The sequence below is a fragment of the Cotesia glomerata genome, linkage group LG6 (assembly GCF_020080835.1).
Source record: "Cotesia glomerata isolate CgM1 linkage group LG6, MPM_Cglom_v2.3, whole genome shotgun sequence".
Classification (NCBI taxonomy): Eukaryota; Metazoa; Arthropoda; class Insecta; order Hymenoptera; family Braconidae; genus Cotesia; species Cotesia glomerata.
Genome location: NC_058163.1, coordinates 2934958 through 2953191, shown reverse-complemented (window position 1 = coordinate 2953191; position 18234 = coordinate 2934958). Strand labels below are relative to the sequence as shown.

Here is an 18234-nt window from a genome sequence, read left to right as displayed (position 1 = left end):
TCTATTTACTAGGACTTTAAAAAAATTGAAATACACAATGACGCACACCAAGTACGTTCCAAAATTTTTTTCTTAATTTTTAAATTTACAACAAAATTTTTTTTAACTTCCGAAAATCATATACAATCATATCGGTTACTTGGATTTTTAATTTTTCTATTTTATATCTTTTGTAAAGAAAAAAAAAATTTTTTTTTTCTTAATAGTCTTATGAACGTGGACTTGGCGCGATTTTTTTACAGTGAAACTGTTTTTGTTCGGATTTCAGTATTTTTTGTAATTATAATAAAAATTTGCAATTGGCACTAACTTAAATCTCAAGTTGGCTGCATTTTTTATAGCAAACTATCCCCTTGAAGCTACAGTTTATGTAAAAATAATTGCAGCGCACCCTGGCGAGTGTAGATGCAAGCTGTGAAATTTATTTTTTTAACTGTAGTTTCCCATCTATTGGAGGGTTACCATGCATTCTCGAATTACTTAGTCTGTGGCATGTCACTTTTTACATCGAAAAAAAGTCAGGATCGAAATTTTTGAGCTTGCTATAGTTTGTGCTGATAAAATTTAATAATTTCAAGTAGATTAATTGTTATAATTGAATATAATTAATTAATATCAGTAAAATAAAGCATGAATTACTGTTATAATATGAAATTTAGGAACAAGAAGTACCGTAGAATTAAATAAAATTTTGCAACCTCAAAATACCGTTCTGCTTACAGTAAACACAGTCGGTAGTCTGGCGCTCCGTTTACAACGGATTTGAACGGAACTTGGCGCCAGATTCTACCGAATCTGTGGATAATTGAGTTTCCAGATATTTTCGATTATTGTAGGCCAGATTTGATTATTGATTTAATTAAGAGGCTGAAATAATTAAATTTAATTTCTCGAGCGGTCATTTTTATATTAGCGAATTCGTACTTTAGTTTTTATTGTCAAGGTCAATTAGTTAGTTTTGTCGCTGAACTTTTATATTGAAAATTAAATTTAATTGATTAATTGTTAATTTATTGGTAGAGAATTTATTAGTAATTTATTATAGGCCTGTTGGCTATAATAAATTAATTTTAGTTAAGAATTTTCAAGACAAAGTTTGAATAAGAAATGAAAATGCGTAATTAAGTTCGTAAAGGTCATTCTATAATGTTCTACGGTTGTAAATTTTGTTGAGACGCTTTAGAATTACAGTAGTTGGATTTAAGAAATTGTGTTGAATTAAATTTAGGCCGGTGGGCTAACTTTAATTAATTTAGTTAATTTAGCGAATGTATTTATTGAGAAATTTAGTGAATTTAGAAAATGATTACCGAACTTGTTAAGAAAATTATGTAGTGAACTTTGTTAAAGATTATTTAGTGGAGATTAAGAAATGAAATAAATCAGTGGGTTTAGTAGAATAAATTGATTGATAACTTTAGTAGAAAATTTGGTTAAGTAAGTTGAAAATGAATTTAGTTAAGAAGATGTATAAATGAATTTAATGAATTAAAATCGAAGGTCGGAATTTTGTGTTAAGTAATTGTTAGGCGTAATTTTGGTAATTTTGGAAAATGCGAAGTTTTGAGATTCAGTTTTATTGGTAATTAAGATGTATGAATAAAGTAGAGAATTTTATAGAATTAAGTTAGCGTCGGTGGACGATTTTATATGGAAGTTAGTGATTTATGATATTATATGGTAGTCCGTCAGGTTGACGAGGTAATTATGGTATTCTATGGTATTCCGTCAGGTAGACGAGGTTGTTTATGTGAAATTAGTTCAGATAATTGAATAATTAAGAAGTTTTTATTTGGTAAATTATGTTGTTAGTTATTCCGTCAGTTGGACGAGGGTTTAAGAAATTAAGAGTCTAGATGCGTAATGGTCTATGATCGAATTAGGAAATTAAAGGTAGATGCGTAATGGTCTAAAATTGAGTTAAGAAATTAAGAAGATAGATGCGTAATGATCTATGTTTAAAAGAATTTAATGATATTTAGTTGTAAGTTTTGGCAAGTGCCTGCGTAGGTGAGAGGTTCTCACAATTAAGTGATTGTTAGGTTAATTTTAAGGGCAATATTGTTAAGAAATTTTGTTAGTTTTAAATTGTTTATATTGAATAAATAATTGAATTGTTAATTGTTAATAATTGTTTCTCAGCATTAATTTTACAGCCTTTCTCAACTTCTCACGACCCGATCTTTCCTTCTCATGCTCCCCGGTTTCTGGGACACCGAGTATAAAATCCCAGTGGCGCCTTTTTCAAAGAGGAAAGGGGTGACCAATTGGACAGGGCTAACCACCCCGTTACATTTCAAATTTAAAAAAAATACTCGTGTAGATTTGTCATTTTTCTGAACGAGTATTTTTTTTTTATATTCATTTGAAAAAAAAAAAAATTTTCAAAAAAAAATCAAATTTTTTTTTTTTCAAATTTCGAAAAAAAATCAATCTTTTTGACGGAAAAAAAATTAAAATCGAAAAATTGCTTATAATGGTGATTTTTGCGAAAACAAAGAATTTGAATGAAAGAAATACTCGTTTAGAAAATTCAAAAATCTAGATGAGTATTTTTTCAAAACTAAAAAAAAATTTTTTTTTGCCAAATTACAGGTTTTTTTATTTTTAAAATGGCGGGTGTCGGCTAACTTCAGGGTCATTTTTCGATGTCCCAGGCATTTTTTTATTAGAAAAATTGTTATTTTGTGACTAAAAAAAATTTATTACGAAAGTAAAAAAACATTTCTATTTGGAGCATTGAAAACTAAAATGAAATAAATTTTGGTTTTTTTGCTATAAATTTGTAAACCACCTAAAAAAATATTCTAGAAATTTTTAGAAGCACATAAAATACTTTTAAACATTCTAGAACCTTAAAAACATCAATTACTATCAATCTAAACATTATAGAAGCTCAAAAATCGTTCAAAGTCCCTTTTCAAGATTCCAAAACCTTGGTTGAACCTAAAATAATTTTAAAGACCTCCAAAACTATACTTTTAACATTTTTAAACATTCTATATGGTCTAAAAGACTACTAAATTTAACCTAAAAAAAGTATTCTCAAAATTTTTAGAAGCACATAAAATACTTAAAAAATTCTAAAACCTTAAAAACATTAATTTCCATTTATTTTAACATTCCAGAAGCTCAAAAATTATGTCAAACTCTTTCTTAAGATTCCAAAAGTAAATTAAAGTTTTGGAATCTTAAGAAAAAGTTTGAAATAATTTTTGAGCTTCTGGAATGTTAAAATAAATGGAAATTAATGTCTTTAAGGTTCTAGAATAATTTCAGACTCTGGTCTTTAAAAAACTTTTTAGGTTAAATTAACCTAAAAAGTTTTTTAAAGACCAGAGTCTGAAATTACTATGTACCATTGTAAAATTTGATATTGGTAAAATAAAGTTCAGTGTTATTATATACTATAGTAAAAAGTGATTTGTATGCAAAGTAAAATTCTACAGAAATTTCTCACCGTTTTTTTTCTGTTTTTTTGACGTGCACGAAATTCCCGGACACGTTCCGTAGAACTTTTTGGGACTTTTTTTATTTTATTTGCATTTTTTTTCTGCCAATATCTGCGATTCTTTTCAGCCCTAGTTAGCGGCATAATTGTAAAATTAATTTATTGAGGAGATGAAAATATTCACACAAATAAAACAAATAAAAATACATCAACAATCACCACGCTTGCTTTATATTAAAGTTTTCTAATACGCAGGCGCAAGCACATGTATTGAACACATACTAACATAAACACGTAGAACGCTCGGACCTTAAGCAAGATACAGATATACTGACTATCCCACTACACAAGGCGCATACATATGAACAATACATTTACGTGATTGTGTCTTTATCGTCACGCTTTTTCGTTTCATCGAGTTTCAAATCACAACCATTCTAAAGAGGTTTCACTTAAAAAAAATCGTGTACGTACTTAAATGAAAGGTCTCGATGAGCTTAACATCAGGATGAGCTTACATCTTTAAAAATATCAATAATTAAGAAATGACATTGTATTTTGTGAGCTATTGACATTTTTAAAGATATAAGCTCACCTCGACATTACACTCATCGAGACCTATCATTTGAATACCCACACGAATTTTTTATATATTTTATATTTTATATATTTCACAAATACACGGAAAAAAGTAAACTGTAATATTCACTCGGATTCCAGTTAATTTTTATAGTTTCAAACAGTAAAGCGGACATCGAGGTGGCAAAAATATAAATATTACAGAACTTAATGTAGAAAGTATAAAAGCCACAATTTATAATTTAATATCCAAAATAAGTGATTAGTAACTGTCACTATAGTAAATAACGACTCTTTCATCTTAAAAAATTACAGTCAAACAGTAAAAATTGCCATTTCAATATCTAGTCGATATTATGAGGAGAAGGGGAACTCAAATGAAAGAGAAGGGGGTCTCACTCTGGGAGAATTTAACATTTGAAACAGTAAAAATTATACTTTTAAAATATACATTTTACCAGTCCAAGCAAGTCAATAATTACAGTTTGATTTTTAACGTTGCGTTAAAAATTTACCATTTTACTTTGTAAATATTGACGTTGCTTGTATTAGAAATTTACTAACTTTATTTTATACTTTTTACATACTAGAATTTAATTTACGCGCGCAAGCGCGCGCCTCATATTTATTGTCATGATATATTTGTGTGTCGTTTATGTATATTATATTCACTTTCAACCAATCAAAATGAGAATAAATATTTTCAACCAATCACATCACGAATAGATTGGTTTCACATACATTTCATCTCAATTTTATTATGGGACTAGAATTTAATTTACGCGCGCAAGCGTGCGCCTCATATTTATTGTCATGATATATTTGTGTGTCGTTTATGTATATTATATTCACTTTCAACCAATCAGAATGAGAATGAATATTTTCAACCAATCACATTACGACTAAATTGGTTTCACATACATTTCATCTCAATTTTATTATGGGACTAGAATTCAAATTTGCGCGCGCCTCATATTTATGGTCATGATATATTTGTGTGTCGTTTATGTATATTATATTCACTTTCAACCAATCAAAATGAGAATAAATATTTTCAACCAATCACATCACGAATAGATTGGTTTCACATACATTTCATCTCAATTTTATTATGGGATCTACGAATATTATGTGAGCTACGAAATGATAAATATCAAAGTCTGAATTTCTTAATTATTATACTTTAACATTTTAGACATTTACATAGCGAATATTACTGTTTGAAATAGTATTTTCTTCCATGTAAAGAGTAAATTGTAACGTTTAAATGGTAAATATTATATAGTGAATAGTAAAATCACGATTTTACTGTTTGAAATGGTAATTTTTAGCAGTTGATCATTACTTATTATAAATCGACTGTTATTTATTACAGTTTACTTTTTTCCGTGTCTGAGAAATATCATATATATAAAATATATGAAAAAAATCGTGTGTGTACTCAAATGAAAGTTTTTGATGAGCGTACCTTCGCGGTTTTTGAAATACCGTAAATTTTCGGTATTAATGCGTTTACCATAAATTAACCGTTATAATTCTGAAATAATACGGTATTTCTGTAGTTGTTTTGGCCAGTTTTTTTACAATAGTTATACAGAATTTCTACCGTACTTTTTCTGCAAAGTTCAGAAATAATACGATAAAATTACCGTAAAACTCTATGTATTAACTATAATATTACTATAATTTTACAATAATAAAATTGTATTTCTACACGGAGAAAAAAGTATTGCTATTTTCACGATACAGTATAGTGATGATCACGATCCTCGTATGACTATACTTTAGATGTGCATATGCCCGATCTAGTGGATCGTGATTATCACGATCCACATGGATTCGGATATCGAGTGTCTATATTGCTATGGTTTATAGATGATTAAGTTGTCTTTAATTAAATGTTAATTATATTTTATTGCAGATTATTGTTTTTTTAGTTTTTTGGTATATTATTGTTATTAACATAAATAAAAATTCCTATTGTAGCTTGATTAGTTTAAAATTTTTGTGTAAATTATGAGTCAAGAATCGGGTTAGGTTTAAAAAAATGTGAGCCGTTACGGGACGCCTGGCAGATGTGAAACATCGAAATTATTTTGTAAAAGTAATATGCAGAAAAGAACAGGTTGTAATAGGAACTAAATATGTCATAATGATAAAATAAAATATTACGATTTCTTTTCCAGATAACGATGACTATTTATTGAATAAACATTTATTTTCATTAAATACAAAAATTTACGAATTTATTTCAAATCGTGACTACTTAATTTGTTTAATCAGTGACTTCGGTAATAGTTATATTCGATGTTGCCTCTGAAGACGGTATTACTGTGACAATTGGTCGATGGTAACTGAAGTATGTTACAAAAGTATTGGACATAACATTATCAAGATATCTAATAAATACAGCATCTATTGTTGTTGCGTATCTGGTGGTAGGTTCTCTTGGATTGTTATTAATTTGCAATTGAAATTCTTCTTGGAGAAACGTAATTAATGGCGTTGATTCATCTTTTGCAAAATTTACATTGAAATCCCCAGCTAAAATCAATGGTAGTTTGTCTTTATTGGTTTTGAAAGTTATTGAACCTCTGTGACTGTACGGAAATAATCTCTCGTGTAAAAATGAAATGATGTCATTTATTTTTTTATTAGGAGAAATGTACACAACAATCATCATCAATTCACTTCCATCTTCTAGTTTAACGTGTGAAGCACATATATCGCCAATAGATGTTTGGGAGACATGAACTTCTGTAGCATTTTGAATTACTAAATCCATGTTGAATGTAGTAATATGTGAAGTATTGTTGTTTTTATAAATGGCAACTCCAGAGGCTCTAACATTTTGTCTCTTAAATTTAGCTATACAATGAAAATTAGGTAAGTCAACTGATTCATCTGCAGGAAGCCATGTTTCAGTTAGTAATAAAAAGTTACTCCTTTGACAAATAGAATCTTGTAAATCAGTAGTATGTTTTCTGAGACTTTGGCAGTTTAAAGTATAAATGGTTAATTTATTTCTGGAGTTTATAAATTCAGTGATCAGTCCTTGCAATGTAGAAAGTTTGTTTAGAAATAATCTTTTAAATTCTTGCTGTAAACTTGAAACTGATGGATCTACTCTTCTTGCATGATAAAATCTTAAATTATCCTGACTGTTACATATAAACAACCCTTCAAGACTTGTTACTCGTGTTAAAGCTACGTAAAGTAATGAAATAGAATGACTTTTACTATACCCATAGACCACCTCGTCATATGTACCTCCTTGAGAGCTTAAATAAAAATTAGTATATTCTGGTACTATTAGATTAATAAAATCTTACATAACATTAATAGTATGTCTTGTGTTTAACTGATCTTGGTGATGTCCAGTTTCAATAATAATATTTTGTGACCCCTGTGATGATTGTTGGGTTCTGAAATATTTATAAAAAATATGTTATTAAAATATACAGAAAAATTTAAATTGTCTTCAATATATTAGTAAACTCAAGAATCTTAGCTAGTTATTTCAATATATTACTAAATATCGTAAATTATAAATATCAATAATGAATGTTTCACTGTAAATTCCACATGATTATAAAAATTAATTAATTTTTTAATGTTCATATTAATAATAAATAAGAAAAACATTCGTGCGCTGCACGCCATCAGCTGATTTTGAAACACAATTCTGTCAGTCTTAATAAATTTATTCTCTAAGCAATTATTTTAATGCATAAATTTCAATAAGAATAAATTAAAATTAATAATTAATTTAAAAACATTATATGCAATGAAATTTATGTGAATTTTAATCTACCAAGAGAGTAGATTTTACATTTACTGGCGCTCAAAACACACTAAATATACGCGTGCTTAATGCACAGATAAATGCATACTTTAATTATAAAAATATAATAAACTTACTGATGACTTGATAGTGTGTCATAGTGTGATTTTGCTTTCTTTGCAGGAGGCTGATCACTTTCACTCTCTAAATTATCACGGTCAGACATTTTATTATCAGAAAAATAATTTGTTTTCAAGTAAAACACAGGTTATGTGTACTGTATTAAACAACACTGTATACACTACGGAGTATACACTATAGGTATCCGAGCTCAGTGTAGCGAGAGAGATGGCTTAACGCCGGATCGAGTGGGAGAGAATCGCACAGTCGATTGCGCATGGCGACGCGTCGCCACACCGTACACACTACTGCATATAGACTGTATATATATACCATCATATAGCGTGGCGACGGGTCACCACGGCATGCGTCGCCACGGCAGAAATCGGTTTTACGTGCGGCTATAGATGTTTCACATCAAAAATGATTTATCAACTGTTATTGTGTAATGCTGATATAAAGGTGTAGTAATCAAATAGTATAACCATTTTTTAATTGGTTAATTATATTGAATATTCTAAGATTAGAAGAATAGAATTATATATACACGTATATAACATCATCCGATGTTAATTAAGCCATGCACAAAACTACTTTTATGAATCATTTTTTTTTTAATATGTACATAAATGCAATGTTCATCATTGACATTTCTTGGAAGTGATCGTACCATTGTATCAACAACAACAGGAACATTGATTTCAGTGATGAAATCGATTTTTGGTAAATGCTGTGGTATTTTTGGGTAATGAAATCCATTATAAACTGACAAGTTAGGAATCTTTTCTTTATCTAATGCTGATTTACAAGTAGAGCAAATTTTAAGGGAATCCACATTTTGCACATTGTCTATTGTATTAATTATATTTCCAGATGTAGATGGTTTCTTTAAATCTTTTTCAAACCAAAGTCGATCACAAATTGAACAAGCATGTCCAAATTCATTATTTTTAAAGTTATCGATGAAATATTCATGAGCTGTTTTATGGTATCTAAATTGACTGTAGTTATTCGGAATTTCCGCAATATTTGCGCTTGATAGGTTACTTAAATTTTGCTGAGATATGTCAAACACTTCATGCTCCATTTCTCCCAAACCAGTTAAATTTCGAGAATTTGTACTTACTTCATCTATTATGATTATTGGTTCTGTAATTATTTCTCTATTTTCTATATTTGGAGAAGTATGTAATTCTATAATACTTTCTGCATTCTGTAGACGTCTCCTTCTTTCCGCTTCACGCTGACTCAATTTTTTTCTGTTCTTTTCCCTGTATCTTTTTTGACGGTCTCTTTTATTTTGAAGAGTAGATGAAATAGCAGTTACTGGTTCTTCATTATTTACTTCCATTATATTTGAGTTTGAAGAGGTAGACGGTCCAGTAATGCTTTTTGAAGATTGTATACGCTTTCTTCTTTCCGCTTCACGATATTTCAATTTGTCTCTGTTCCGCTCCCTGTATTGTTTTTGACGTTCTCTTTTACTATTGTTTACTCTGAAAAAAAATATAAATATGTTAATAAAATCTAAGATAAAAATTAAAATAGTCTGGTACTATTCGATTAATAAAGTCTTACACAACATTGATAGTATGCCTTGTGTTTAACTGATCAGGGTGGCGTCCAGTTTCAATAATAATATTTTGTGATCCCTGTGATGATTGTTGGGAACTGAAATATTTAAAAAAATATGATATTAAAATACACAAGAAAAAGAAAAAAATTTTGAGTGTGGCTTCAATATACTCATGAACTCAAATCTTAGTTAATTATTGCAATATATGACTAAAGATTTGCAAATATAAATTTTATTAATAAATTTTTCCATATTAATTCCTTCATGAATAATAAAAAAATTAGGAAAACGGTTGACCCTAAAGGCCATCCCTGCAACTTCCCGCTAATTCCGTTAATACCTGGCCGCTTTTTTGAGCTCTTCGAGCTCAAAAGTACAATCTGTGTGTTGTTTTAAGCTCTCCGAGCTCAAAAAGATACCTTTTCTATGCTTTTGAGCTCTTTGAGCTCAAAAGTCTGATAGAAGTTTCATAGAACACTATTTTTTGAATGTTCATACCGCAATAACTTTTGAATGAATGAACCGATTTTTACGCGGTTGGCGGCATTCTACGTAGTTTTTTTAAGCCTTATAAATAATTTCTAAGTTTCAATTGGTCAAACTAGAAATTTCGGAGTAACTCTGAAAAAACACTTTTTTCGGTTTTCTTTCGTTCACGATATCTCTCGAACGAATCAACCGATTTTGACCGGATTGGCGGCGATCGACGCGGTTTTTTAAGGTTGAGAGCTGATTAGTTTTTGGAATCTATCGGTTAAGCCGTTTAAAAGTTATCCCAAAAAAACCACTTCAGAGAAAATTTTTTTTCCTACTTTTTTTTAGATTTCTCCAAATTTCTCAAAATCTATCGGTCCGAATCGGTTCAAATCAACAGGAAATCTAAGTTTGGCGAAGCCCTTTTGAATGGCACCAACCGCGATGAAATCGGTTCAACCGTTCAAAAGTTATAAGAGGTTTACATACTTACACACACACACACACACACACACACACACACACACACACACACACACACACACACACACACACACACACACACACACACACACACACACACACACACACACACACACACACATACATACATAGTGACACCCTCGCGGGAATAGTCAGGAAAGCTTCCTAGGACCTCAAAACGTCGAGATCTGATGAAAACCCGATTTTCGAAAAACGGGGTAAAACCAATAACTTCCCGATTTTTGAAAATTTTCAATTTTCGTAGCGGGAAGTTAAAAATAATTAATTGAAGATAATATTAATATAATTTATATAATTATTAATCTTAATATAATTTATATAATTACTAATATGATTAATATGAATATAATTAATTAAATATAAAAATATAATAATTACATTTATGGACACTTGAAAAATACGATCTACTTACTGATGACTTGGTAGTATGCCATAGTGTAGTTTCACTTTCTTTGCACAAGGTTGATCACTTTGATCTTCTGAGTTATCACTATCACACATATTTTATTGTCAAAAATTAAAATAAAAATGTTTCACATCAAAATTAAATAAAACGCAGGTTATGTGTACCGTAGTAAACAACAACGTCGAACTGAGTGAGAAGCCACACCGTACACTCTACTACATATAAAATATATATATATATATATATATATATATATATATATATATATATATATATATATATATATATATATATATATGTATATATATATATGTATACCTCAGTATAGCGTGGCGACCCGTCGCCACACCGTACACTCTACTTATGGAGGGTAGAGGTAAGGAGAATCATCTGTGTATATGAAAAAGTGTCCGTCAAAATGTATTAAATTAGGATGGCGCCACATTTGCATCAAGGTAACTCTTAAAAGAAGCGCCAAATATTGTTAGAGTAGGCTTGAAAAATAAACAAGGAAAGAGAAACCCGCTAAGTTATGGCGCGCTTTTAAAAATCCGCATAAAGTGGGAAACAATATATGATTATTTTTTACGTATCATTTAACGATTTAACGCTTATTTGTGAATATCAAAAAATAAATTAATATATTAATAAGAAGAAATAACTATGTTATAGAAAATAAATAAGTACATAAATATAATAAAATAAACAAACGTCTCGATGAGCTTGACATCAGGATGAGCTTATACATAATATATATAAATATATGAAAAAATTATGTGGGTACTTAAATGAAAGGTTTTGATGAGTGTAACATCGGGATGAGCTTATATTTGAAAAAATGTCAATTACTAAGAAATAACTTTATATTTTGTCTACTGATGATATTTTTAACGATATAAGCTCATCCTAGAGTTACACTAATCAAGAGCTTTCATTTGAGTACCCACATGCATTTTTGATATATTTTTCATATTTACATATATATAATACATGTAAATATAGGAAAAATTGATGTGGGTACTCAAATGAAACGTCTCGATGAGCGTAACATCAGGATGAGCTTATATCGTTCAAAATATCATTAGTAGACAAAATACAACGCCATTTCTTAGTTATTGACATCTTTTAAGATATGAGCAAAGCGCAAAGTGCGCTCGATTTCCTAGTTTAAAAATTTCTTCGAGGTTTCCGAAACTTTAGTGCCACTCTCTAAGCATCCTGAAAACCTCCAGAACCATTGTTAGAACATTCTAGAACTTCAAAAACACCAATATCTACCTACCTGAACATTCTATAAGCTCTAAATTAATTCTTAACTTATTCTCCAGTGAAATAAAAATCGAGGAATTAAAAAAGATATCCTAAAAAGCGACCCGAATTTTTTTCCAACAAAATTTCTTTTATCAATTACTCTTTTCTCAAACTTCAAAATTATTTTTTTTAGTTTGATTTGCAATTAATAGTTTAATAAATTTTCTAAAAAATCCTTATGTCTAATAATTAACAAACTCAAAAATTACCTGAGACGGAGCTTCAGATTGTTGATTATCAACAGCAGTCTTGGGTTTTTGCACCACATTTATTTGTTTATTAACCTGAACTCGGTGAAGCTGACCAGTCAACTGCTGACCACTATCAATCTGTTGATTGTCATCCAAATGTCCTTGACTAGAATTCCCATCAGCCTGTCCAGAATTATCAACCTGCTGCCCTTGACTATTATTCAGCTGTCCAGCATTATTAATTAGCTGCCCAAGGCTAGTATAAAGCCTTTTTGGAGTAGTAATAATCTGTCCCTGATTAACCTGGAATTGACGACCACCGACTTGTTGGTTAATCGGGATCTGATTGATGATAATCTGGGTCGAAGGATGGCTCTGAGGTTGCTGAACGTCAGACATGCAAGTCTTCAAGATATTACTAGCCTCCATTTGGCTGTAAAACTGCAGAGAATTATCAGTTTTTCCAGAACTCTTGTTAGCCTTCCACCCGGCGATTACATGCACAACGTTTGCTCCAGACTGGGACAACAATTCTGTTGAAGTTCGACGGAAACAGTGTCCCGTGTACTTGTCTGCCTCCGGAAGCTCCAAGAAAGACGCGATCCTTCGAGGAATCCCGCCGACTTTGTTGATTCCAATTGGCTGCTGCGTACATTTACCCTTTTGGTAGTTCAGAAGCAGCCGGTTTATCTTCGCGTGCTCCGGTCTGAGGTTCATGTATTTTTTTACTACGTTATAGAGGTCGCCGTCGATGGTGAACTTTCTCATCTGGCGTCTAGGAGTTGCTTGGATTGTTACAACAAGGCTTGTTCTTGTGTCTAGAATGTTTGATAATGTCAGGTCGACTATTTCAGATTTTCTGCAGGCTCCGACAACACCGAAGATCATTATTACCTGAAAATTATTTTAGAATTAGTATTTATGATTATTATTTAATAAAAAATAATATTTTTTTTAATTCAAAAATTGAAGAAAATATTTTTTAAAATTTCTGTGTAAGAAAATTGAAAAAAATAAATTGTACAAAAATTGAGACATCTGATAATTAAAAAAAATTTTTTTAACAAATTATACACTGATAAAAGGATTAATTAACTATTAATAATTTAATTTATTTGGAGACAATTATTTAATTTATTAAATTTTAATAAATATTTTTTAACATTTAATAAATATTTATTTGGGAGGAAAGTACATTTATTAATAGTTAATAAATATTTATTAATAGTTAACAAATATTTATTAACAGTTAATAAATATTTTGTTGAGTGAATTTGTTTTGCTTGCAATTTCATATGATATGAAGATTGCGTATAAACAAAAATCATCTTTATAAATTATTTGTATTTATTATATAACATTATAATAACGTTTATTGTAAAATACCAAATTTTATCACAGCTCATAATTATCTTTCATATTTTTAAATATTAAAAAGGTTAATTTATTTAGTGAATTGAATTATTATCATATATTCCAGCTAAGGGCTATAAAAAGTATGAAAAAAATTGCTATTTCTGCTTTTTATTTTAAATAAATATTTGTTAACAGTTAAAAAATATTCATTAACCATTAATAAATATTTAAAAGTTAATAAATTGTTCTTAATAAATTACTTATTAACTGTTAATAAATATTTGTTAACTGTTAACAAATATTTATTAACATATTTAATAAATAATTTATTAACTGTTAATAAATATTTATTAAATCTTATGATGTTAAGAAATCATTTATTAACAGTTAAAGCTTATTAAATTGAACAAATCTTTCTATTAGTATAACAAGAAAAATTTTCAAAAAATTCTATCTTCAGAAGCTCTAAAAAAATATAAATGCAATTTTTTAAAATAATTTTATTGAACCTAGTTTATCTTTCAAAAAAACTAAAAAAATTGTTAGGTGTATGCTAATTTAAGTGTTATAAAAATAAAGAAATTTTTAGAAGTAGAATTGGAATACTTTCAAACATTCTAGAACCCTAAAAATATCCATTTCTATCAACCTAAACATTCTAGAAGCTCACAAATGGTTAAAATTTCTTTTTTCAAGATTCTAAAATCTTAGTTGAACCTAAAACACTTTTAAAATCTCTAAAAGTATTATTAAAATGCTTTTAAAGATTCTAGAACCTTAAAAACATTAATCTCAACATTCTAGAAGCTTAGAAATGATTCCAAACTCTTTTTTTAAGGTTCCAAAAATTTTGTTCGACCTAAAAAAATTTTTAAAAGTAATTTAAAAAATTCTAGACAGTTTTAAAAAATTTTTTTTAATTTTTTAAAGCATTTTTTACCTAAAATTAATTTTTTGTAAAAATTTTAAAAACTTCAGTATCATAAAAAAAAACAATTCTAAAAAATTTCTCTATAGAAAAATTGAAAAATCATTAAATTTCTATCAATTTAAAAATATAAATTTTTTTACACAATACTCAAAGAAAATTTTTTTTTTAATATTATTTAACAATCAAATTTGTTAAAAAAAAATTATTTTTGAAAAATTGCATTTTTTTTTTTTTTTAATTTCTAAATATCAATTTTTTATGAAAATTAAGTTAGCCGATATTTAAAAATTTTTAGAATTTGTTTTATTGAAAAAATCGTTACAAAAAAATTTTATTTTTTTCAAATTTGAATAACTGTAAGTTCATTTTTGAAAAAATATTTTTTAGTTCTAATTTAATAAAAGAAAAATAAAAAAATCAAAAATGTCGACTAACTTTAATACAATTATTTCAACCAACAAAAATTTAACCATTTTATAAAATTATTTTTATTAAAAAAATTTTAATTAATTTTTAATTATTGTGTAATTAATTTTGTGATTAAATTATTAAAATTATTGTAAAAAAAAAAAAATTACAATTTAAAAAATAAAATTTCAAATTTCGCGCCAATAAAATTTATGTGCTAAAAATGATTAAAATAATTAAATATATCTTAAAAATAAATTTTATTTAAAAAAATCAACCTTTTCCGCTAAATATTCATAATCTGAAGCCTTGATCAAAAAATCATGAATATTAGCAGCAGAGAGTACTTTAGACTTAGCATTTTTGAACCCGGTGCCCTGTTTCTTTAAATAAGCGCGTAGTTTCTTGAACTGAGAAATGTCCAGGTCCTCTTTGAGGTTAAACGTGCTCTTGAGCATAGAGTACTGACTCCAGAGGGTCGAGGGTTTCTTGGTTTCATTTAAAATCTCGAAGTACTCCAGCATGACAGCTTCTGTCACTTTATCATGATCGTGCTTCAGCTGCCATTCCTTGAAGACGTCGTACGCCCTGAAATATTTTTCCCTGGAGTACTCGGGGATGGTATGTTGTCCAGGATCAACTTCCGCAACTTCCGCAGACTCTTCAGTCTCTTTTGACAGCTCCGGCGGTGTCATTGGCTCATTATCGCTATTCTCACTGTCACTTATCTCCATTTTTATTTCAATATCAATTTATGTCAATATTAACACACACTTTCACGAAAAGCAATTCATTACAACTCAAAGATGGCAAAATAAAACACAATACAGTTCTTGTGCTCAATAAAGTATACTTTTCTGTCAGTAATAAATTTTTTTCATATATTTTGTACGTTTCTCAGCGCCATCTGATTGTTTATTTTTTTAACTACAGTATAAATTTAAATTACGCGCGTCAATTATTTCAATCAATAAAAATTTAACCAGTTTTTTTTTAAATTATAAATAATTTTTAATTAAGGTAAAAGCCCCAATTATTGACAAGGGTCTAAATATTGACGCCCTAAATTATTTTTAAATATATTTAATTATCTGTAATAAGAATCACTATCATATAAATTTTTATTAAATTCTAATTAATTAAAAAATTGAAAAAAATTACTACTCAAAATATTAAATATTAATTATTAAAAAAAAAAAAAAAAAAGCAATATCAGCTTTATTAGCTTATCAACTTTGATTAGAAAAGTATTTTTTTAAAATGCTGTTTAAATTAATTTCTTCATCTAATTATATGATCTTTTTTTTTAATTAACAATATATGAAAAATTTATAAAATTGAATCATCGAAATTAATTGTTTCCTTTAAAATATTTAAATAATGGGTGTCAATAACTAGTTGATAATTTTTAAGTTGAATCTCATATTGACAGCCAATCGACAGCGCTATCACGCCTTTTTTTTACTTTAACCTAAAAAATTTACTGTAAGAGTTTGAACTCTTCTGATTCAATAAATTATTTTTAAATTAATTTTGATATTTTTAAAAGTAATTAATCATTTATGGAAATTATTATTAATCAACTTTAATAATATTGATTACTTAATAATAAGTTTCGATAAATAAGAATAAGCAGATGATTCGACGCATGCGCAGTATAGGTGTCAATAATTGGGGCTAAGGTATGTCAATAATTAGATCAATCAGTTTTTTAATCTGTCAATAATTGGTGTATCTGGATAATCTATTTAATTATTTAAAATTAATTAGTAAATATCACTGATTATCATTTTAAACAAAGAAATTGATTAGTAAAAACATTACTTGAGACATTACCACAAACAAAATTCAACGATATTGATATTTAATTGCTTAAAAAAAATGAAATCATAACTTTGTCTCTTATAGTGTCAATAATTGAGGCTTTTACCTTATTGTCTAGTTAATTTTGTGCTTAAATTATTATTATAAAAAAAAAAAATAATTTAATTTAAAAAATAAAATTTCAAATTTCGCGCAAATACCATATGAGATGCGCGCGCATCTGTGGGAAAAACTCAACAAACGAGACAAAGATGGTTACTTTACTGCAGACTTTTTTGTAAAATATATATATTTAATTTTATATACCATCATTTCTTTTGTCTCGACAATAATTTCATAAAATTTTGTTAATGTTACCTATCTTGTAGATAAATTTTAATTAATAAAAAAATCAACCTTTTCCGCTAAAAATTCATATTAATTTAAAACAAAAAAATATTTTTAAAAAATTCTACTTACAGTTTTTGAAGTTTCTTACAAGTCACATTTTAAAAATTCTTTTTTGTAATAATTTTTTTTGTATTGAAAAAACTTAAAAAAACTTCAAAAACGATAAGTGCAATTTTTTAAAAATATTTTTTAGTTCTAGTTTAATAAATTAACCAAAATTAAAAAATCAAAAATGTCGGCTAACTTTATTAATATATTAAATTATTAATTTATTATTAATAATAAATGAAAATTAAGTTAGCGGACACAAAAATTTTTGATTTTTTTTTATTAATTAAAAATTATAACTAAAAAACTATTTTTTAAAAATTCCACGTGTAATTTTAGAAATTTTTTAAATGTGAAAAATTTTGTTTTAATTTTTAAAAAAATATTTTTCAATAGAATAAAAATTATAAAAATTTTCGAATGTCGGCTAATTTAATTTTCCTTAATAATAATTTATTTTCTTTAAATACAGCTTTTACAAACTTTATTAATATAATTATTTCAATCAGTAAAAATTTATCCATTTTTAAAAATTATTTTTATTAAAAAAATTGTAATTAATTTTTAATTATTGTGTAATTAATTTTGTGATTAAATTATTAAAATTATTATAAAAAAAAAATTACAATTTAAAAAATAAAATTTCAAATTTCGCGCCAATAAAATTTCAAATTTCACGCCAATAAAATGATGCGCGCGCATCTAGTAACGGAAAGCGCGGCAGTGGTGGGAGAAGTGGGAGAAAGGAGACAAAGATGGTTACTTTACTGCCGACTCATGATGATGTATCGCATTGAAAGTCGCGCTCTAGTAAAATTCTGTTGAAATAATAAATTTGTTGTTGCTCAATTCCGCGATCTGAAGTTTTTTGTCAGTAATTT

General features: G+C 27.7%; 2 protein-coding genes across 3 annotated transcripts in view; both read right to left on the bottom strand.

The window, feature by feature from the left end:
* The window catches only part of LOC123266772, a 38406-nt gene extending 22458 nt beyond the window's left edge, over positions 1 to 15948 (bottom strand). Inside the window, exons 1-2 of one of the 2 annotated variants that reach the window (XM_044731171.1) lie at positions 15370 to 15948; positions 12415 to 13290 (exon numbers count right to left, since the gene is read on the bottom strand). In XM_044731171.1, coding sequence (XP_044587106.1) covers positions 12415 to 13290; positions 15370 to 15825 — 1332 coding nt within the window. In that variant the 5' untranslated portion in view covers positions 15826 to 15948. The remainder of the gene's footprint in view (positions 1 to 12414; positions 13291 to 15369) is intronic. The other variant, XM_044731170.1, reaches the window with a different exon arrangement.
* LOC123266773 lies at positions 8550 to 11516 on the bottom strand. Its single transcript, XM_044731173.1, has 5 exons — positions 11213 to 11516; positions 10901 to 11109; positions 9513 to 9605; positions 9069 to 9430; positions 8550 to 8971 (listed from the first exon to the last, which is right to left on the bottom strand). Exons 2-5 carry the CDS (start codon positions 10987 to 10989, stop codon positions 8823 to 8825), a joined length of 693 nt encoding a protein of 230 aa, XP_044587108.1. The 5' UTR covers positions 10990 to 11109; positions 11213 to 11516; the 3' UTR covers positions 8550 to 8822.
* Positions 15949 to 18234: the final 2286 nt, after the last annotated feature.

What these genes read in the sequence shown, in the direction of transcription:
- LOC123266773 (XM_044731173.1), bottom strand. Translation starts at nt 10,989, where the DNA reads ATGTGTGATAGTGATAACTCAGAAGATCAAAGTGATCAACCTTGTGCA. An exon ending in GGCATACTACCAAGTCATCA is followed by an intron (nt 9,606 to 10,900) that starts GTAAGTAGATCG and finishes TAAATATTTCAG; the next exon opens with TTCCCAACAATCATCACAGG. An exon ending in TACAGAACCAATAATCATAA is followed by an intron (nt 8,972 to 9,068) that starts TAGATGAAGTAA and finishes AAGTAACCTATC; the next exon opens with AAGCGCAAATATTGCGGAAA.